The 22,828-nt window shown below is 35.3% G+C and overlaps 1 protein-coding gene across 1 annotated transcript; it reads left to right on the top strand.

Moving 5' to 3' along the window:
- The first annotated feature begins 5,960 nt into the window (after positions 1-5,960).
- LOC128999973 (cytokine-inducible SH2-containing protein-like) lies at positions 5,961-21,752 on the top strand. The gene is made up of 3 exons (XM_054426794.1): positions 5,961-6,070; positions 16,474-16,688; positions 19,561-21,752. The coding sequence occupies exons 1-3, from the start codon at positions 6,046-6,048 to the stop codon at positions 20,338-20,340; spliced, it is 1,020 nt and encodes a 339-aa protein (XP_054282769.1). The 5' UTR covers positions 5,961-6,045; the 3' UTR covers positions 20,341-21,752.
- The last annotated feature ends 1,076 nt before the right edge of the window (positions 21,753-22,828 follow it).

Here is a 22,828-nt window from a genome sequence, read left to right as displayed (position 1 = left end):
GAGTTCAAGAGGCCCTGATCCGGAACAGGGAATACAGCGACGACACATCCAGCCTCATCTATCCACAGGATGAAACGGTAGAGGTCGTGGATGCACTTCTGTCAGTGTTTGACGATGTTTTGAAGAAAAGCATCCATGCTTTTATGTTCAAAAACATAGTGCTCTTAAAAGCAAAGCGACGGATTTTTCGGATGCATCCAGATTGGATGAAATGTAACACCGACTGTTACAAACACCGATTTTTCATCCTGAACAAGGTCCTAATAGCTAAAATTAAAAGAAGTCTGCAGGCTATGTCCAAGGATCTGCGTCAGCCAGGCGGTAAATATGGCGGAAAGTGGGAAAAGGTCATGAAACTCACAAACAAATAAATGCCAATGAATCAGTCAATATCAATTCAAAGTGATAGGCATTTAGAAAACGTTTAGATTAATGAAAAAGTAAACAGTAAAACGTCATCAAACACATGACTTGAACAGAACCGGTGTGGATTGAATGAAGGAATGAAGTTAAAAGGAATGAAGTTTTTGTCCCGAAAATAAACACACAAACGTGGATATCTTAAGTATAATTCATACACTTGCAGTGGTTGCACTTGAGATTTTTTCATTGCCTACTTACAGTATCGTAGAAGCAAGACGCGCAGGAAACTATGGACGTTTGAATTCAGAGGGCATATTGGTAGAGATCGTTGGAATATGTGGCAAAAGAAATTCTTCTCCCTTAAATTTTCATTAAAAATTGTTGCTTCTAGCAAATTGGTCACTTTCTTCAGTCTTAATCATGTGCCATTACATAATCGTGGAGGGTTGGTACTCCTTATAACAATAATGGATTCACGGACTTATAATTTATGTTATGTATGGTTATGTTATGTAGGATGCATGATAAAAATTTTACTGTGATTAGGTTGTTTGGGGTGTAAACAGATTAAGTAACCTAAAATGCTGTATGATTTTGATGGGTATTCATAGTATAACAATGTTATTATGTAAATATTAGAGTCAAGTGATTAAATATAAAACGTCAAATTAAATACATTGATGAGTTAATTACATTTCCTAATGATTTCCTTTTGATCCTTAAATTTACATAGGTAGTTTATAAATACTTTCCTAATGTTTCGCAATTACTTTCCAATACAAATAATAATTAATTCTATTTCCAGTTCATAAAGAGTTTCAAAATAACATTCTCAAATCACAGACATTACTTAATTTATTTTTAACAGGATGTTGCTGAGTTTTTTGCCAGTAACAGTCGTACACTACTCTCGAAGACGGATTTATGAGTGTCCATGAGGAATAAAATGATTCGTTGGTAATGAATGACCTATATCGCGTATGATTGTAAAACATAACAAGGGATTAGCTGCTAGTGCTTTGCTGATGCTGGCGGATACGCTGTAGGGCAACAACGGCGCCGGCCGTGTGCTGGGTTTTGTTTGGCTTGGGCTATTCTCCATCGCAGACGAATGCTGTCGTTGTTCCTCACATTGCCGCGAGGTTGCGCCATTGCACTGATGCCGCCTAGAGCGCTAGTACTACAAATCCCGGATAGAGCGCACTGAAATTCGCCCGTTTTAGCCGTCCTCACCTTGTAACACGCTGGCGAAGAATCTACTTGGGGAGTATGTTTGGGGAGTATGTTTAATCTATGGTTATAGTACTGTAGTATGTTTTCTGTGCCTATTACCAATGAATACAAACCATTACGCGCCACTGTTCTGTAGCTGCGGTCGTTATCACGATTACACCTCCTGTCTATGTTTCGTTGTCGTCGCGTCGGGGTATTTAAAAGGAAAAAAAACAACAAATAAACATAGCTTCACAAAACAACGATAAATGCACAAATTTAAGTTACAATCATGCTAACACGATCCGTCATAGCGACACAAAACAACGATAAATACTCAAATTAAGATACAACCATACTAACACGATCCGTCTTGGGGGTTATGTTTACACAAACTCAAATAGTAAATAAATGTACTCAATGTGTTTCATTGAATTCAAAAATAAATAACACAGCAATTAAATTATACAGCTGATCAAAATGTAAACAATTATGTTCTTCACAAGGATAACATGGGAACTTTCAAAGCCACTGGGGCAGAGCCCAAGGGACTTTTTCAAAAATGTAAGGCCAGTTTGCAAATCTACGCGACACGCTCTTTCCAATAAGACGTCAATGGATAAAATCGGTTAAGAAATGGCGGAGGAGTTCAACCAACAAAGTTTCATGTAGCGTATTAATTATATAGATACCTTTATACACGAGTGCTTCTGAGCTTGTACAAAACGCAACTAGGATTACCAATGATTATAGAATTTTAAATATATTCTATAATCAATGGCATCAATATGTAGTAAACAAAACTTACATCATAGTTTTACAAAATCTATCTTTGTGTCAATTACGTGTGACTATATGAAAATGCATTTAGAATTTTAACAATGCAAACAAAGTGTTAATATTAAAATCAAAAATATTTTTGCATTTATTCCGTCGAAACTAATAAATGTTCATTAACAGAACAGTCTGTTGTAAGACAAAAAGCTTTTCCAGTACAGGGAATAATATCTCAAAGCTTAAATGCGATAAGATGGATAGTTTAAAATAAATGCTACTGCTTGAAAGGCATACATGTGTATATTTTCGTACAATACGTAAATACAAACAAATTTAATTATTTGTATTGATCAGGATGGATCTTTTATTGTGGTGACTTAAATTTGGAGCTCCATTTCTATGTAAAAGTTTAGCGAGTGTTGATCAAAATAAATTTGGTTTAATCTAGATACGGATTTATATCTGAATTTGTAAACGGATTTATCTCGTCTCTGATATGGATTTATCTAGTATCTGAATTTGTAAACGGATTAATCTCGTCTCTAAATTTTAAAACGGATTTATCTCATGTCTGAATTTTAAAACGTAGTTATCTCATATCTGAATCGCATAGCCTAGTAAAATATAATTTTTACCACATACATTATTTAATCGAAAACTGAGAGAGAAAATGTTTTTTTTTTATCAGCACAGTACACTCGGAGTAGCTCATGCTTTACATTTAAATGGAAATTGGCTGCATCTATTGTCATAGATATATATTAGATGCACTGTGTATCCAAATGTTATCCTCTATTATCCTTATGGTTGAATATGTATTGTGTAGGTTTCAATGCTATCGCCATTTTCTTCGATCGATTTTTCATACATTAAAATTGAAAACAAAAAACACACTTTGACAGGACACATTTAACAAAAAACTTAACATTAATTATATCAACCGTCTCGGTGTACGGTGATGTATCCTCTCAAAGTGTGCTTTTTTATTCAATTTTAATGTATGACGAATCATAGAAGTGGACGAACCTGATGATTTGGCAGTTGCCACGAAACATGTAGTTCGACCAGACGAATAAGGATATTGTATGGTAACAAAATACTTTTGCAAATACAAATATCCAGAACTAGGACAATGAATTTTAAATATGTAGTGTGTAATCGTCAATTGTATTAACTCAATTCCTTACTCTATTGTATTATTTATTAAATTTCAGTAACTCTTCTTGGAGATTCAACAATAAATAGACCATTCCTAGAGGGATGGAGGGATACAATACACTGTAGAGGCTATTGTCCTCATTGTTCATTGTGAAACCTTTCTTCTGCGTAGGTACAAGGGCCCGTTCTCTGAACCGTGGTTCCTATTGTCATACCAAATCCGTCGTTCCGCACTCTACAAGCTTAGGATGCTGAAAACGCAGTAGAATTTTTGCAACATTATTGTAATCTTTTGATTCGTAAAACACAAAATGGATTTAAGGACGCATATAAGTTTATTGAATTAAGTACGCAGTAAAGTTGTATTAGTTATGTTTTGTACAAAAATTTGACATAATAATGTCGTAAAAGAAAAAGTAAAGTTTGTTCTAAAATAGAAACCCTGGCGTGAGGATGTATTTCTACGTGATTGTGAATCACCTGATTATAAATCAGCTGATCGCATTATCAGCTGTTTGACAAGGACGGGCTTTCCGATAAACAATCGATGATTTCAGTTCGAGCCTAAAGTGTTTGGATGACACATTGCTTCCTAGGAAATGGTTGGAAGGACTTTCCTCCGCGGTTGGAAATAACCGAGATGCTTTCTAAGCAAAGGATGTGAGTTTACTTTGAAAATATTTCGTTGGTTTGGAAGAAGGGAACTGGAAAAAATGTTTCACAAATGCGTCATCCAAGATACCTCTTCACAAGATAAAGTTTACTTTTTGTGTCTAAGCGTTTCACGAGAAATTTTATTGTAACCCACGTAGAGTAGTGAGACTTATCAATATATAGTTTTGTGTGCTGAATCATAACAATTAATTTATATTCGTGCTACGCTACCGTTCAAAAAACAATAGGCTAGGTTTATGTTCATGTGTACAGTATTGTGTCTACTCATCGGATGCATTGCATAGATACAAGTGTGTTATAATGACCAATAGAAAAAATGAACGATACAATGCACCAAATCAAACTGTAATACGTTTTTCTTTGTCCAAAGCAAGATGCAACATGACAGGAATCCATGTTAAGAAAATAAATAAATAAAATCCTGAGCAATAATTGCATGATGTACTTGGGATGATTCGATATTTAGTTGTCTGGATATCGGAAATTATCGTGGGTTATGATAAGTATCTTACTAAACGAGCTGACGAGGTTAAATAAATAACATTATTGTAGTGAATAAATCTACATTATGGAAATAGTGAAGGCAATAAATATAATCTCATATTACGCCACGTAGAACAACATACCATTTACATTTACATTACTGAACTAATGACCACAATGAATCTAATAAGGTAGTTAAAATACACATCAAACCGCTACTGAATATCTACACTATTGAAGTCATGACCACGACAAATCCTATTGTTTTGATAGAAATAACTTTATGATTACGAAGTATGTAAATAAAAATAAATGCTTTTGATAAACATTAGTTTATTGTATACATTCAGTAGTGCACATTTCGTAAATTATACTAATCAATCGTGATCAATTATTCCATGAAGTAGGCTACCTTCCTTTAGCATAATTTTACTGTGTTTCCTTTACAAAAACTATGAGACTCGTTGTGCTCGTGATTTCAGTAAAGCACAGTAAAATCATAGATTAAGTACACTCCCTTAGGGGGTATGATTAAATGGTAAAATGCTGGGGCCTACTGAAGATATTGTTTACAGTATTGTCTGTAATTGTTTTTTAAATGTTGTCAAATATTGGTTATTGCATCTTTCTTATTGTAAAATTATGGAAATGTTGATAATACATCATCTAAATCGTCATAATACAGTATGTAAAAGTAATGTAACAATAAATATATTGAAACGACAGAAACCATTAAAGTACTGTACCACAGTTACACTGCAAATAATCTTTTAAAATACTTAAACGTCCTTAAATTGTAATGTCATTACTAAACTTGCATAGCAAGCCGAAGAAATCTACAGTATAGAAATAAGACGTGGATTACAAATGAATCTGATGTCTGATTAGTTAATTCATAATATTTTATTCACAGACCACACCCGTCAATGTCAATAGAAAGTTTGTCAATAAATTCACTTTTCCATTACCAGACAATCTATAATCTGCCTTCGAAATATTGATAGAGCGAAAGAGCCATCTCAAACCCTACACATCCAACTTTTTCTATTTGTGAGTCTGCAAACATTTCTCGGGAAAAGTTATTGCAGTGAAAATAAAAAAACTAAAAATGAAAGAGAAAAAGAAAAACTACGAAGTGGCGCGGAGGTGTTTCTGGGAACCGGGCGCCGTTATCGGGTGATATGGGACAATAATAATGTTTCTCGGAATTAGTTTGATCCAAGAGTTGGCAACACTGCTAGCGCTCGCGCGGTGAGATTTGGCAACACTGCCCCGCAGCCGACAGCGACAGTCATGCGGTGGACATTGAAGCGTGATGTTGTCAGTGCAAAGTGAGAACATAACCTCAAAAGTACGCGAGTTTGGATTACAGTGATCATGACTGCTGTGGACTTCATGTATCGTAAGTAACTTTTACGTTTTTAAAACTCTATGTCAATAATGTCGTTGTGGTTGTTAGCCAGCCTACTATATAAGTACAGTAGGTAAACTTAGTGTAAACATGACGAATCTATATTTTGGAGGTTGTTGTACAAACTTACCATAATTACCATCCTATTGACCGTTGACCATTTCTGGATAGGTCGCGTCAGTAATGATACAAATATCATAAAAATTACAAAAATAAAAAATACTTCAACATATAATTATTATTAATTAACTTGAGTGTCAGGCGGCATAAAAAATATTAAAAACTAACTGGGCTTTGAAGTAATCCTCCAAGGAGTAAAAGCTTTGTTGGCAACACCACGACTTTAACTTCTTTTTGAACAGTTTCGGCTCCAGGTTCTTAATGTTCTCAGGCAGTCTATTATCCGGGAGCTTAGGCGATGCGACGAGGTTTTCGATAATCCAAGTACGGTAGGTGCTTCTTTCAGAAATGTGAAGTTATTAGAATATAATATCCCTACTCTAGTTTGAAGCGGATCGAAAAAAAACACTTAGGTTTGTTTAATTTACTTACAAAACAACTTAGTTGTAGGGTTAGCAAGCATGGACTTAAAAACGCAGTGGAATAGGCCTAAAATGTTATAACCTTTTAAAAACAATATAAAGATACGCTTTACTGTATGCAATGCATATTTTGTATTAGTAGTACCAAAGATTACATATGCGTAGCATAATATGTAATCTTTGGTAGTACATATTCAGAAAAGTTCAATCTGACAATTAATTATTCTATCTTGCACACATAAACACCAAGTAAGTTATCAATGCCTACATTTAAATGCAGTTTAGATTTTTATTGCTCCAATACACATTGGGAACAAAGATAAACCTTAGGATATCATTTATACATTTTTACACTATTTACGCTCACATTGTTTAAACCATGCAATCCACACAGATCTTTTCCGGGTTTGTAAATGGAAGATTGATTATAATAGCAATTCTAATCAAAGTACTCAGTTTAGTTTTAGCTGCAGTTTAGTAGCGGATTTCTGAGTGCTTCACGGAACGCGTGTAGAATGGCAACTCGTCCCTCTGTATCCGTTCGTGGAATCCCAAGTCCCTGTTGCGGGCAAATTAGTTTGGGTGGTAATTTTCGCTTCTCAGAAGCAGAGAGAGCGGCGGGCGCTGTAACTGTGGCGGCGAGCGGTCGAACTACGATCAGCTGCTAGCAGTTTTGCCACCTGCCGCTTGACCAGCTGTCAAGCAGGGGTGCCGACTTGAAATTGTTGAAATGTAATTGATAGATTTGTAATACGTATAGTTAATTAGCCTACGTTTGATGCTTAAGTTTAAGTTTCTATTAAGCTAATCCGCTCACTGTGCCATAATTAGCATAATGCATTGTCTACGGAGTTTTTCATTCATTCGGTTAATAACAAAATGCACTATGCAGTTCATTCAGTAAATGGTGGACGACTCGCTGTTGTTGTTAGGTGTTGAACTTAGATAAGAAAGTTGTAATAAGCCCTGGTTTTTAGTATGAGTAATTTTTCGATGACAATATATTAGTTATCCGCTATTTTCCCGTCAAATTTGCCATCTGGATCTGAACCTGAACCAGTATACTAAAATCAGTTACTAAAAGATCCAGCACAATTTCGTTAAATATAAGCTTGGACAGTTACCCCACACTGTAATACAATATTTTTGTCCTACGGTGGACCCTACTGTAACTTTGGTAATGACTTGCCTATATACAAATGCGCTTTCATTTTAAACCTAGGTGGTGGCCTGATAAATTTATATATTTCTCAAAATTGTGTTGGTAAATGTATTGCCTTAAATTTAAATCGAGTGGAGACGTTCTTAATGTTTCTTAACACAACTGGTTTACTGCGAAATCCAAAAAAGTTATATTAAAAGTTTTCAGTCATTCGTGGAAAGGAATTTTTAATAAGAAAATTAATAAACAGTTTGGCATTTTTCTTGTACACAGGTAAAACATGGAAATGTAATGTATAAAGGTGGCCCATCACTTTCTTTGTAAGCGAAGAGTGTAGAGGGGTTCTTTCCCAGCTTCCGAGAATCATTCCGGACGTGTCTCCTTTTCAAATCCAATCCTCCGGTTGTTAACCCCTCCCTCTGTTCTGTTCCTGAGTTCCCAAAGTTCAACCCCATTCCGCAGTTCCTCGAAGGGTTGAATGTTCTTAGGTAAACGCTTTTGTATTTTTGTCTCAGAAAACATGGGTGGCCAGTTTAAGGTTCAGATTTTGTATTGTCCACCTCTGATCATATCCGGATTTATGCACATATACATTTCCTTTTAATTACAATGGCCATCACATATGAGTAAAGCAGTATTATGGTACCATTAACGGAGGTAGAAAAATCTCTTACTTTGCATTTGCAGATTGTGGTTTATAGTGCACTGAATTATGCAAAGTCTTAAGGTAGAAGAATCAATAACCTCAGTTAAGAAAACAGAAAGATTATCATGGGTAAAAGGATTTCAGAAGCTGACCGTGAGGATAAACTTACTGTGTAAGCCTATAGTATTAGTACAGTAATTAATTATTAAGGTATGGCATTTTTTTTACTGCTTCGCGAAAAAAAATTGAGTAAGTTCTAATTTACTGAGTAAGTGAACTCATTATTCTGTTATGTCACGTTTTGATAAACTACTTCATTGCTCAACGTCGGATGATTGGCTCGAGTTGTATTGGGTACGCTTATCGGATCGGGGCCTTATTTTATGATGGCCTTAAGATAAGTTGTGATGATATACTCGTCCTTGTGATTACTGCGGTGCTACAGATCATAATATTGATGCGCCAAAAATGAGAAATGTGATTGGAATTAGTTTTAATTTTCTGTTTATATTTTGTCGTTATTTCGTCACCATCATGGCAGCCCATGAGGCCCATGTTCATTTTTTAAAGTGTTATAATTCATTTTTAGAAGTTTTAATATTTTGGCATCTAAACTGTTGAACTAAGATAATACTAGTTTTATTTCAAATCGACATATGAATTACAAGTTGGATTCTATGATTTTGAATAGCATCCAAGAGTTTCGAGGCTTTACTACACAGTGCAACATGTCCCCGGGGCAAAGCATGGTTACAGCAGCTGGTAGGTCCTTTAGTGTTGCGTAATAAAACTACTAAAAGTTTCTACGAAACGCGTTTACATTGTTTACTTGTTTCAACAACATATTTGCGCTGAACAGGTTGTTTACAGCCGTAAATGGCTTCAGAGAATTCCTATTATGAAAGTTGTTATTCGATGTGAAATTAATCGGCTTTGGTCGGATTTGTTTGACTGTAGTAAACCAATTTTGTGTGTCCGCGGGAATTGCGTAGTCGATATATGAAGTTCTAGCAAGTGAAGTACATGAAGATAAATTATTAGTGTCAATTAATTATTCACTTATTTAACTATGGTTCTGTTCGCCATGTTACCCTTAACTTGTGGACACAAATTAAAACATTTAAAAATTCTGTGGGCACAAAAAGTGAAATTATTTATACAAAACGCAATGTTCGTGGCAAAACAAGGGGGTGCCAAACTTGGAGTACTGTACTTGTCCAGTACAACCATTTTCCTGAGTTTTCAGGTTTATACAGAATTTAACTAACTAAAGAAAATATGTTATTTCGCACTCTCGTTTGATCTTGAACTTGTGTCACAAAGTATAGGCATATTCATATGGTTGTCATGTAATATTGGTTAAATAAACTATTTTTTACGTTCTTCCTTTTGTTATTAAGAATTAAATACGATTTAAATTATTATCAGTGTTGCCAACCAATGTCACTTACGTTTACTCAACTAGCGTATCCTGCTGTGCAACAATTTCCCTGCCTTCGGTTGGTTGACTGCATTAACTAGTTTCTGGGAACATTGCCTGCCGAAGTCTTCCTTGTAAGCTATCAACGGTAGTTACCGGCGGTTTTATTATTTCTGCGGAAAAGAGACAATTTTACAATTACCTTTGTTCAAGTCGTTACGGTTTGTCGATGAGCTATTTTTCAGGTTGATTGGGTTTTGAGAAATGATTTTGTAATGGGTCTATTTGATTTTCTTGGAGATATTTACCAGTGTTGTGGCCGTAATGGGAGTGGACTGAAACACAGTCGTTTGAAAGTGAAGTAGTTTGTATTTGTATTTAATACACGTAACTTCAACGTAGTTTTTAATTGTTGTCGTTGTATGTCGATGATTTAGATTTCCTCTGCAATAATTTCTGTTCAATTTTGAATATATTTAGCCTATAAGTTTTCCCCCGTATTTTCCCTTCTTGATTCTATTCTACAAGCTGTATAGTTTACTGAACAGTTGTAAAACGATGCGCACTTATTTAAAAGACAGTTTCGGTGATCAAAGATAAATTTCATTTTAGTTACTTTAACTTAAATAATTAAAATATCTTTAAAATATTTAGACAAATAGAACGCAGTGGGAATGTTGAATGGCAAACTTAAAGGTAATTGACATAACAATTTTATTTGATTTAAAGGGTTGTATTTGTGATTTTGTTTTGTATTCCCTCCTTAACTACCCAAACAATATACTATTTGTTAATCGTATTATCATCGTTGTCTCGTCCAATACGTGTTGAACGACACGTACCTTTTGATCTATATTTATAGACTTTCCAGAGTATATTTGACAGGCCTTTATTTGGGAGGATAGTAAACTAACAACACTTAAATACTGACATAAGACATTAGATTTAAATTGACTCACCGCAAACTTCGTTAGGTTAGGTCGGGTAAGGTTAGGTTAGGTCAGGTAAAAGCAAGCTATACAGGTCATGGACCTCTTACTACCTGAATTGCTTTTCTTAACTATTGTCATTTTTTCGTCGGGCCTAAATGTTACTTTGTTTACTTATTTAATCAACTGTAAAAGCGAGTGGGACGAAGTGTTGCTGTTTTTCTAAGAAATTTGAGTTTGGCCGAACTGTTGCTAAACCTTATTTTGATTTAGGTTATCCCAAAATAATTAAATATCTTATCCGCAGATAAGGGAATTGAACTTATAGAAGCCAATCAGTAACATCGATAATCACTCATCGTTTTGGTAACTTTCCAAGCGTTGGCATTTCCTTTCATCAGCTGACCCACAAAATCTCCGGAAATGTTGCAAATGCCTTCCCAGTACAAAGTACAGCTGTACAATGCCCGGAGTGAGTTAGTACTTCGTAGTAGCCGTACAATGACCACACTCTGAGTTAGTACTTCCACGGAACTTGAGTTATGACTAGCATACAATGGCTTACTGGAACCACTACGTAGCATAGCGAGAAAGTACAGTCAGCTCAGACGATAAATGTGATTTCCCTATGTATAGTCAGGGTTATGGTAAAACTTGTCACATTAAATATAGGCAATTTCGATTGCTGTATTTAAGCATACGGTGTAGTGAGTTTTCAAGTGTAATCATTGATTGTAGATAAGTCTTAAAATCTTTCTAGTTATTGTTTATTCGTGATTCAACAGCTTACTTCTGGTACAGCCAATCTTAATAATCAATAACTCAAATGAAAGCTGGTATTTCATTGAAGGTTCTTAGACTAAAACATATAGGATAATGTAATTAATTAGGTGAAAAATAAAATTTTTTTTAACTAAGAGTTCGGAAAAAAATGATGTTTTTTGGTCGAGTAAACAGTAGATGAATGATGATGCTTGGTGGCATATCTGTGCGTACCGTTAAATTAAGACCAAAATTATGAAAATCGGTCGGGTAGAAGAGCTGAACTAACTCGGAAATAAAGAATCAAATTTAACTCCCATATTAAAATGTACAGTCGGGAAGTTGCTTTTGTTCATAACTCGAAATATGCGTAAAAATGAATTATGGCAAATCTGTGCGTGCATACCTTTTGATTTAAGACCAAAATTATGAAAATCGGTCGGGTATAACTTAATATGTAGATTGTGTTTCGTACATGAACCTCGGCTACATCGGCCTCTAAATACATGTAGAAAGGATGCTAATGTAAAACTCATACTTTTGAGACGCGTATAATAAGCATTTTTAGTTTACTACTCAGAGCTAAACTTCTTGTACAGCTCTTACAAGCTTGTATAGTAATTGGGCTGCCGTTATCGATTTTATGCATGTTTTATGTAGGCCTATTAAAAAAGAAATTCACAATTCACCTAAATAATTTACTTATTTACCCTGTCAATAGCTTTATGAGCTTTATAGCTCATAAAGTTTATATAAGCTTTATAGTCGTGTTTATAGTTGATGTCATAAATCTTTCTTAGCCAACTACAGTATTATCTTATCTTTTTTAAACAATGGCTTCTAAAGCACTTCATTACAACTGTCATTTTATCACCGAGAATTTGGCCTATTTTTAAAAATTATTATGTCCACCTGGCCAAAGTTTTTCAATTTTTCCCACTAATTTTACATGTTCCGACCCAGCATATAACTGTTAACACCACTAATAGCATCAAAATATTTTTGTCAGTCCTTGAGCCACAATTAGTGGGTTTTACCAATTCGTATGTAAAGATATTGGTTTGCATTTGCGTCATCAATTTTGAATTGTTTACCGTTTATATTAAGAATTCTCAAAATTTTACTTTTACAATTCCAAAACCTCAGTTCCTAAACAAACATTCCACTAGCCTTTACCGAGTACTCATTCCATTTCCACGGTTCCTCGTATAGAAACAGCTGTTCCTTTATCTCATGACTCATCCTTCCGTTCCATTCCTGTGTTCCTAGTAACCATTAGAACTGATAGGATTAGCTGGAAACTATAATGTAACTTACTGTCGTATCATCGCCTTGGGTTTAGTTTTGTGACAACTTTGCTCCGGGCCATATGTGATATTGTTGTCAAGCAGATACTCATCAGGTCTTTTGAGGTTTGTTTGTTATTGTTTTGTTTTAAATTTTAAATTCTATGCTTACTAAAATATTTATACAACTTCTTTATTTTGATTGGATAAAATAAGTTTTCGTTTGAAATTGTCTGCTTGTCTGAAAATCTCTAGGCTTATTATCATTATAACATTGAGGTTTTATGAACTAGAGTATTTATTTTTTAGAAACAATAGACACGAAAATAGTAAAATAAGTATGCATGTTAAATAGATGCATTGCCAGTTGTTTATTAGTGGAAATCTATACCCACCATTGTAGTTGCTCAGGGTGTATCTTTTATAGGGCGTACAATAATCAACCGAAGTTAAGGTAGTACTATATGTGGGACAACTATGGATAATTATTTCCTATTAAAGACCTTCATATGATAGCAGTCCTATTTCGTGAAAAGTTAAAGTTTAAATGATTATTTATGGACATTTAGTTGTGGAGTCAATATATGTATGCAATTTCTACAGGTTTTGGATTTGGGACGGAATCGTGACAGAAATAATCAACACCTCATGAATTTACTTATTTATTTTGAAATTAGTCGTAATCTGCAATCTATCTAATCAATTTTTTCTTGTTCATACCATCTTGGACCAATCATTATAATCCTACACTTGTCTGTAATCCATCCCATCCTCCCATGTTATATAATTTGTAAATTGTCTGCTTGCAGTTGAAATCAATAAAAACTAAGTACAGTAGTAACGCGTATTCATTTAGCATTGAGTTTAGAAATTGTCTCTGCCGTTTACACCTCCCTATCAACTTTGTTTCAATCGCATTACACCGTCACACATACAAATGTCCATAAATCATTGTAACGCCTCTTGAGTGTTTATGCGTGTTGGTCGTCAAGATAATCTTATCATTACTTATCACCACGCGTCGCTCTTATCACTTATCACCAGACTTGTCTGCAGCGTCATGCCTGGGCTGTGTATGTATTATCAGTATTTGGATACGACATTAGGACGCAATACGTGTATTGCACGATGTATTACAAACAATTCGTGGATTTGGTGACTCGCGTCGACGTCATCGTGGCATCTTTTGTTCTTTACGTCTAACCTTTTAAGTTGAAACATTAGTGTTGTGGGATATAATCTATCCATTACTTCATTGAATTAGCGATTTGTATTATTTGGTTTCCACTGTCAAAACGATTTGAAGTTCTTCGTGTAATTAATGGATGTGTACTGTACGAATTTATTTTTGGTCTAAACATTTCGAGTAAACATAGATGCAGAATCTAAGATTATGTTTTCGTCATTGTGGTTGTTGTTTACATTTTTAAAATAACATGTTTGTGTAGTGTATATACAACCTTCAGATCTACCAAAACACGATAAAAATACACATTACGAAAATAATACGTAAGCTAGATTTATTTAGTTATTTGTTAAACGTCATTCAGCGGCTTTTTTCATACTTATTTCAGTTGTAATACGCTTGATCGTTTTTGTTGAGACGATTTTGTGTGTAATAGAGAAACATAAATTTCCCCAAGACTGTCAAAATACGATTAAGCAAGAATATGCATAGCACAAAAAATGTTTGATTCTGTACCGTTATTTATACTTGGGTCCATTTTTGCACATTTTTAGTCTTCTGTGTGAAATAATGTTGATTCGGTCTACCAAAACACGATGATTTGACATACTTGATGAAGATACATTTAGTTAATACATTTCCTTAACTTTTCAATTTGTGTAATAGAGAATTGTCTACACATACGAACGATTAAATTACACATCGCCGTTGACTTACGACTACAGTACAAACATACAGTACTTATCCTATGAAATCTGAAGCATTCTTCACTCCTTTGTCAACATTTAGTTTAGCCTCTATGCAGGTGACAAAGGTAGGCTCACTTTCCTAGAGGCTAGAGGTACAGGGTTTGATTCCCGGCCAGACATTGACCCTACTTCTAGGTATAGAACGCTGACCGTGCCTCGTCCTGTACTGGGAACTGTGAGCTATCGATTACAAGTTATATCGATTACTTATTCATTCGATATTGGGAAACATTGATGGAACAAAAACAAGCCCATGGGGCGTAGCCCAAGGGAAATATGAAAATTAAATTATATAATATTGCATTGACATCAAGTTGTGAGCCATGTCCCATGTTTCAAGTCTCTAGCTCATCGGGAAGTTACAGTAGTTTAAAATTGATTGCAAAATTTGTACCGGACAAGAAAGTCAGCTAATAAAAACGTTTTAAAAAGCGATTTACTTTAACTTTTGACTATCGATGACAACCATACATATCGATTGCACATACTTATTCATTCCTACAATGGATTTAATAGGAGCTGTGAAAATCGATTATAAGTAAAATTGTTGTACGCCATTTGAAAACGTATACAGTATCAGTAATTTCCGGGTTAGGGAGTGGTGTTGGCGTTTATTTTTTTATTATTTATAAACATCGATCTTCGACATTTTATCGTTGTACCTATTACTTAATCTAATCTGGGTAGGGTGTGAAAACTTTTTTCTAACATTAAAAAAGTTTATTTGTTACAGTTATGGAAAATAATGCTTTAACAATACCCTTTTGAATAGAATTGTTAAAGTTACAAATTAACAACTTTTGTATCTATTTGTTATTTTTGTACTCTGTGACTACTAATTACAACACCACTGAACTGGATTGGGGTTACTATATAAATATTGGTTATGCTACTTAAACATGATTAGATTACAGTAAACATGTATACAGATATGGCACCTACCAACGCATTATGCTATACTGTATCCCTGATCCTCCTGATCCTAGTATTATCGACTACATTAATCAAGGCAGATGTTCCCTCCCTCATCCCTCAGGACTATAAGCTAGTTCCAGGAACACACCCCGAGATGTTCCTAGAATCCCTTTCAGCTGTCAATTATTGATCTTCCCCTTGCCTCTTTGGTTCTCAGCAGGATACCGTGTGTTTGTCCCTAAAACTAGGGCGCTTTAAACCTCTCCAGCGACCACGTTTTGCAACAATTTATATTTATATTTTCGTCAAATCGTGTTATGATTATCTCGTACTCGTGATTTGTGCAAATGTATAAAATTGTTCTATTGACCTCAATGTTTTATAAAATTATTTATTGTTTGCTCACTTTTTGCACGATTTTCACTTTAATTCAAAATTGTTTTTCCCCCTCGTCATGAGGATAGTGATCATATTTGTGTTATTTACCTAATCTCTAAGTCTAACACGTGTGATTACCCCAAGCTGTTAGAAATAATACTTTAGATAAAATAATAAATAATAATAATATCTCAATAGATAATTTAGTTTTCGCAAAGTCCTCGGGCGGCCCAGTGGGCTCATCATCCCACTAAAATGTGACAAAAGATGAACAGGCACTTAGCTAAGTCACTTGGCTTCTTCTCGCCAGAAGTTGACAATTTCTTTCCATTTTGTCTTGAAGCATTTCCTGTCATGTACACCTGGCTGTTATACCTGACTTGTGATGTTTTCTAACCAGTGATGTTTTCATGTTGCAGGCTCATCGGTAGACATGCTGATCACGACGTGTCCCCGATGTCGCCACGAGTTCCCACTGCCCACCACATGTTGCCACCCCCTGGTGACGCTCCAGCTGCCCCCGGAGGCGGCGTGTACTGTCACAGTTCACCCCCGCCGTGTACATGTCGGCATGACTGGAGGCGGCATCGTCCACGAGCAGGACAACTCCACCTCCAACGTTTTCCTGCAGAAGGTACTTAATATGTGAATATTACATTGGTAGAACTAGGACAACCACTTGGTGAATAATTTTAACCTTAATTGTTTCTGTCTACCCTTAAGACAGCTTTCAACTTAGTAACATCTCCCATTACAAAGAGAAACACTTTAACATTAAGCAGGAAACCCACTAGTCTGACGCTCTCCGACAAGACACCTTCCGTCAAGTCTCCAACACCTTCCGACGGGCTAACCCATTGGTCCGACGGGCTCCGACAGTAGGCCTCCAACGAGAAATACACCACCACTCTACAGTGCCAGTTGCGATGGAACATGGTATCACATACTGTTCACAAGCAGTAGTTAGGGAGCAAATAATGAAAAAAGTCCATAACATTTATGACAATCTCTGTTAGTATGAGAGATTACAATGGTCAAGGACCTTCCTATACCCACCTTGATAATTCCGGTAACATTTACTGTACTACAGGGAAATTAGCAAACAGTGCAGTACAAAACGTAAACAATAATACCCCCATCGCAGCAAACCTGCCGACTAAGCAAATTTCTATTTACCTGAACTGATTTTCAATTAAGTGTATTTAATTAACATTAGGTTTTATGAGTACCTAGGATTGCTGCTACAGGGAGGGTAAAAAAGGTGTGGTTTTTAGTAAAGTATTAATAACTTAGTAAAAAATAAAGAAATTAACCAAGTGTGATCAAAATATATCCATCAGAAAGCAAACTTCCAATATTTTATAATATACTCCATAAGAATAAAATGGGAATTTTAAAATAAAAATTCTTTGAATTTTTTCCGTAACCAATAATTGTACAAAATCATGACACACTTGTGATCACATGTTCCATATCTGTTCCACATCTTGTGATCACACACAAAGCTAGACATTGACTAAAATCAAGGCCTGGTGCACGCAGAGTGGAGAAATTATGGATCCGACATCCGACAAGAATGCCCCAGAGAGTAATGTTGTCGTGACGTGTTGGATCGGAAGGTGACGTGTCTGACTAGTGGGTTACAGTCCATTTAAAATAATGCAAAGTAATTTTGTCGGAAGGTGTCGGAGCCTTGACGGAAGGTGACGTGTCGGACCAGTGGGTTTCCTGCTTTAGAGTAGATTGTACAAGCATCAGGAAGTCTTCAGGTGAAGACTGTTGAGAGGAGCAAGCTAAATTCCATGAACCTATATTTAACGTTGGTTCAAATATTACGTTTGAGTGAGACAGTTATTAGGTGAATAAGATCACTGATGTACAATCAATTAGATTGGTTTATTTTAGATTTAGATCTACACCATAAAGACTGAATCCCTTCCGTCAAGTCTCCAACACCTTCCGACGGGCTAACCCATTGGTCCGACGGGCTCCGACAGTAGGCCTCCAACGAGAAATACACCACCACTCTACAGTGCCAGTTGCGATGGAACATGGTATCACATACTGTTCACAAGCAGTAGTTAGGGAGCAAATAATGAAAAAAGTCCATAACATTTATGACAATCTCTGTTAGTATGAGAGATTACAATGGTCAAGGACCTTCCTATACCCACCTTGATAATTCCGGTAACATTTACTGTACTACAGGGAAATTAGCAAACAGTGCAGTACAAAACGTAAACAATAATACCCCCATCGCAGCAAACCTGCCGACTAAGCAAATTTCTATTTACCTGAACTGATTTTCAATTAAGTGTATTTAATTAACATTAGGTTTTATGAGTACCTAGGATTGCTGCTACAGGGAGGGTAAAAAAGGTGTGGTTTTTAGTAAAGTATTAATAACTTAGTAAAAAATAAAGAAATTAACCAAGTGTGATCAAAATATATCCATCAGAAAGCAAACTTCCAATATTTTATAATATACTCCATAAGAATAAAATGGGAATTTTAAAATAAAAATTCTTTGAATTTTTTCCGTAACCAATAATTGTACAAAATCATGACACACTTGTGATCACATGTTCCATATCTGTTCCACATCTTGTGATCACACACAAAGCTAGACATTGACTAAAATCAAGGCCTGGTGCACGCAGAGTGGAGAAATTATGGATCCGACATCCGACAAGAATGCCCCAGAGAGTAATGTTGTCGTGACGTGTTGGATCGGAAGGTGACGTGTCTGACTAGTGGGTTACAGTCCATTTAAAATAATGCAAAGTAATTTTGTCGGAAGGTGTCGGAGCCTTGACGGAAGGTGACGTGTCGGACCAGTGGGTTTCCTGCTTTAGAGTAGATTGTACAAGCATCAGGAAGTCTTCAGGTGAAGACTGTTGAGAGGAGCAAGCTAAATTCCATGAACCTATATTTAACGTTGGTTCAAATATTACGTTTGAGTGAGACAGTTATTAGGTGAATAAGATCACTGATGTACAATCAATTAGATTGGTTTATTTTAGATTTAGATCTACACCATAAAGACTGAATCAGGTTGCAATTATCAAAAAAGTATCCTATTTAAAATTCATTTTTATAAACTGCTTTGTCTGTCTCTTGTTTATAATCTGACTGGTTAAACATTCAATAGAAGGATCAGTTGTTGGATTACAATTTAATTCATATTTACACTGATGTTAAGAAAGTTGGTCACCAACACTGGATCTTTCAAAGTGTTCTCTAGAGATAATTGACTCTCAAGGTGGGTAAAACGCTTCAGGGAATTACCTGTTTCCTCACCAGTTGCAAGTGCGCTGGATCATACGCATTAAAATGACACCTCAGTTGTGGAAAGTGGGTAGGACAGCTTAAAAAGGGACGTTATACAGAGAAAACTCTAACATAACATATTAAGCGTATATCTTTACGTTTATGTTTCTTGGGAAATTGCTTTTAAATCTCCACAATACATGATCTGTAGTTAATTCGCTCACTTTTGTTCCCAGGTGACATCAAACTGTGGAGGAAGACTGATAGTGAACACTCCTCAAGATCTTCTGGGATCAACCACCTCCAGTGGAGGAAGCCTACTGGGCAACTCTCAAGAAGACCTTTCCTCTGTTACCGCAAATTGTGGAGGAAGATTGACCAACGCTCAAGAAGATCTTTCCCCCTCCACACCAGTGGCGTTTGTGATTCCCACCCCATGTAACCCTTGGGACAAGAGGCTCCCCTTGGAGTCGGACTTAGAAAGGCTTTCGTCGACAGTGAAAGCGTTGAGGACTTCCGGTTGGTACTACGAGGGGCTCAGTTGGCAAGAGAGTGCGGGTTTGCTTGCGCCAACTGCTCCTGGAACATTTCTAGTACGCGACTCCTCAGATCCTAGGTTCCTTTTTTCGCTCAGTGTGCAAACCGAGAGAGGTCCAACGAGTGTACGCCTGCACTACCACGAAGGACATTTCAGGCTGGACGCTGCTCAGAAGTTGATTCCGCTCATGCCGGTGTTTCGTTGTGTCGTCGAACTGGTACAGTACTACGTGACGACAACGACGACGAAAGAGAAGAAGATGAAGGGGAGAGAGCAGGTGTGGATAGACTGTAGTGGACAAACGTATTCTAGTATCCTACTGACCAAGCCACTTCTCCAGCGGGGCAAAATCCCCAGTCTACAGCACCTCGCGAGGCTGGAGATCAACAAATTAAAGGCCAACGGTCAATCAGTTCCTACGCATGAATTACCAGATTGTCTTCACAGGTATTTGGCAGACTACCCGTTTATCCAGTGATATGTAGCTTTACTAGGTTAGGTAGCGTTACTCATACCTTGGTAGCGATTATTGAACTTTTTATTTTCCCTAAGATTCTAGTAAACGACTCTGGCAAGCTTTAATACATGAAATATTAGTGAATTGATAATACTTGAAATTTTATGTTTTGTTTTACATTTAGTCATGAGTAATTTGCAAAGTTAAACCAATATTAAAACACAATTAGGCATATGGGTTGAAAGAAGTTGATTCTAACCAATGAAAACTCAAGTTAATCTATCTTTTTGTAAGAGGTGTGATTTTTTTTGCTCCAGTCGCTGCCAGGTTTGATCGTAACAGAGTATACAATAATTATCCTGCTGTACCTAAAATGTAGACTTCTTGAAATAGAACAAATTGGATATTTTTCACTACATTTAGAACAGGAGTAGTAAATAGAAGGGAAATACATTATTTTTCTTAGTTATGTGGAATTTAAAAAGCTCCTGTGATCAAATATTTGTCCAAATATAGCCTATGATTAACTATAACATTACACATTAACTTATTTGTTATTTAATATATATTTGTACTTGATCACGCCCTCTGCTATGTTCCCTATGAAACGCTGTATTTTAGGTATAACCTTAGGGCTGTGCCTAAAACAAGCTGCGATGCATTTCGTGGATTCAGCAAGCAAAGATGCTGTAATGACATAATTGTGATTAATATTATAGATAACTCAATTTATAATGATGGCTTTTGCTTACTGATAATCCAGAGGGTAAGATAAGGTGTTCCAAGAGCTTGAAAAAATTAAACATGTTAATACATATATACCGAAGTTGAAATAACGTCATACATAAAGATATCTTAGATAATAATATTCTGTACGTAGTTTGAGCATTAATTCCTATATTTATCCATCACCTCATCCTAAATATTTATTTCCATCCATGTCTTTGTTCTGTCCTTTTATCATCTTTAATTCTTTAAAAAATTATGACAATTTGAAACTTTGAAAGACAGCTTATATTTTTGGCTTATTAAAATATGTAATTTGGTACCTTTAAGCATTTGGTTGTGATTGTTTTCCATTTTTAATATTTCCCCGAATTCCACAAATTCAGAGATATGTTAAATAGCGGTGCTATTTTAGTCCATTTTGTTCGTAATTTGACACACTTTTAAATTTTTTTAAACATTTGTATTGTTATTTCTGTAACTTGATTTAGTATTATTTATTTAAAAGTAGGCTTAGACAATAAATGACCAATTAATTTAATATTTCGCATGTTAAATTATGATTTTTCACTCATGTTATTGTTTTTTTTTTTTTTTTTACTTGTGTATTTATTATATTTAGTATTATTATGACTTCTGCGGAAGTTGTTAGTCCTGTACATATGTCTATATTGCATCTCGTGTACATACGGCTGTTTTTTATTAATGGATCGATTGTTATTGTAAATAAATAAAATTATTTGTTTTTAATGAAGTGCTTTTCTTTTTTCCAGTGCAATGAAAACGAGATCCATACTATTATATAAAAATGTAATGGTGTCTGTAGTCTGCATGCGTATTACTAATAGGTGTAAAAACATACTTAATTTGCTTTAATTTTGCAAAATATAGCTACCATACGAAGAATGGTAATAGGACTGTTCACACTTTGATACTGACCATGGGCTTTGCACCTTTGGCTTTATAAACACTGAGGCGAGGAAAGTAAATAATGATTGGTCTCCATGCCTGAGACATTCACAATGCTTAGATTTTTGCTTTGACATTTCAATGTTAACAAGAAGGACTGCCAAATAGCGTTTTTCACAATAATTTCAGACAGCTGATCCAGTGAAATTAAATATAATATTTTACACAACTATGTGGTAGGTTTATTTAGTCGAAATAGTAGTTTTTGTTACTAGCCCTAAAGTATTCTTTTTTGGGACGATACCGTGTTTAACCGGTATTCGATTAAGTAAAAAAAAAAAACATTTTAGGACGAGTTACGAACAACACTTTTCATTACATTATCATATATTATAGCAGAAAATATAAAATATAGCCAAAAGTGTTTGATTAAAAAGGAATGTTTACTTTAAAGGTTGTTTATATATTGTTGGAGCATTTTAAAGGATCAGAACAGCTGATTAGTTTTTGAGATAAGCTTTGACAATTTTGACATAACCATTTTACTCCGCAAAAAGCTATCTTTAGGGACTCGAAACAATCCGTAAGACAGCTGTTTTTGAGACAGCGTAATGAAAACATTATTATAGATTATTTATTCTAAAACTATGGCAATGTTTATAGAAAAAAAGATTCTATAACAGTTTCTGTATCAACTCAGGCTCTACTTTCGTTTTTAAAGTGTCTAAGCTATGTAAATAATGTTGTTGATTATATTTTCATGGAAACAGTATGAAAATATCAATGTATAGAGATATTTTGTATGAATTTGAAGGCTATCCTACTAATATTATAAATGTGAAAGAATGGAGGTTTGTGTTTAGCTCTGAAGTTC

The sequence above is a fragment of the Macrosteles quadrilineatus genome, unplaced genomic scaffold (assembly GCF_028750875.1).
Source record: "Macrosteles quadrilineatus isolate MER2022 unplaced genomic scaffold, UCM_ALF_1.0 Scaffold_8__2_contigs__length_117827958, whole genome shotgun sequence".
Taxonomy (NCBI): domain Eukaryota; kingdom Metazoa; phylum Arthropoda; class Insecta; order Hemiptera; family Cicadellidae; genus Macrosteles; species Macrosteles quadrilineatus.
The sequence above is the reverse complement of the archived record's forward strand: the minus strand, read 5'-3'. Positions and strand labels throughout refer to the sequence as shown.

What these genes read in the sequence shown, in the direction of transcription:
- LOC128999973 (XM_054426794.1), top strand. Translation starts at nt 6,046, where the DNA reads ATGACTGCTGTGGACTTCATGTATC. An exon ending in TGCTGTGGACTTCATGTATC is followed by an intron (nt 6,071 to 16,473) that starts GTAAGTAACTTT and finishes TTCATGTTGCAG; the next exon opens with GCTCATCGGTAGACATGCTG. An exon ending in CCAACGTTTTCCTGCAGAAG is followed by an intron (nt 16,689 to 19,560) that starts GTACTTAATATG and finishes TTTTGTTCCCAG; the next exon opens with GTGACATCAAACTGTGGAGG.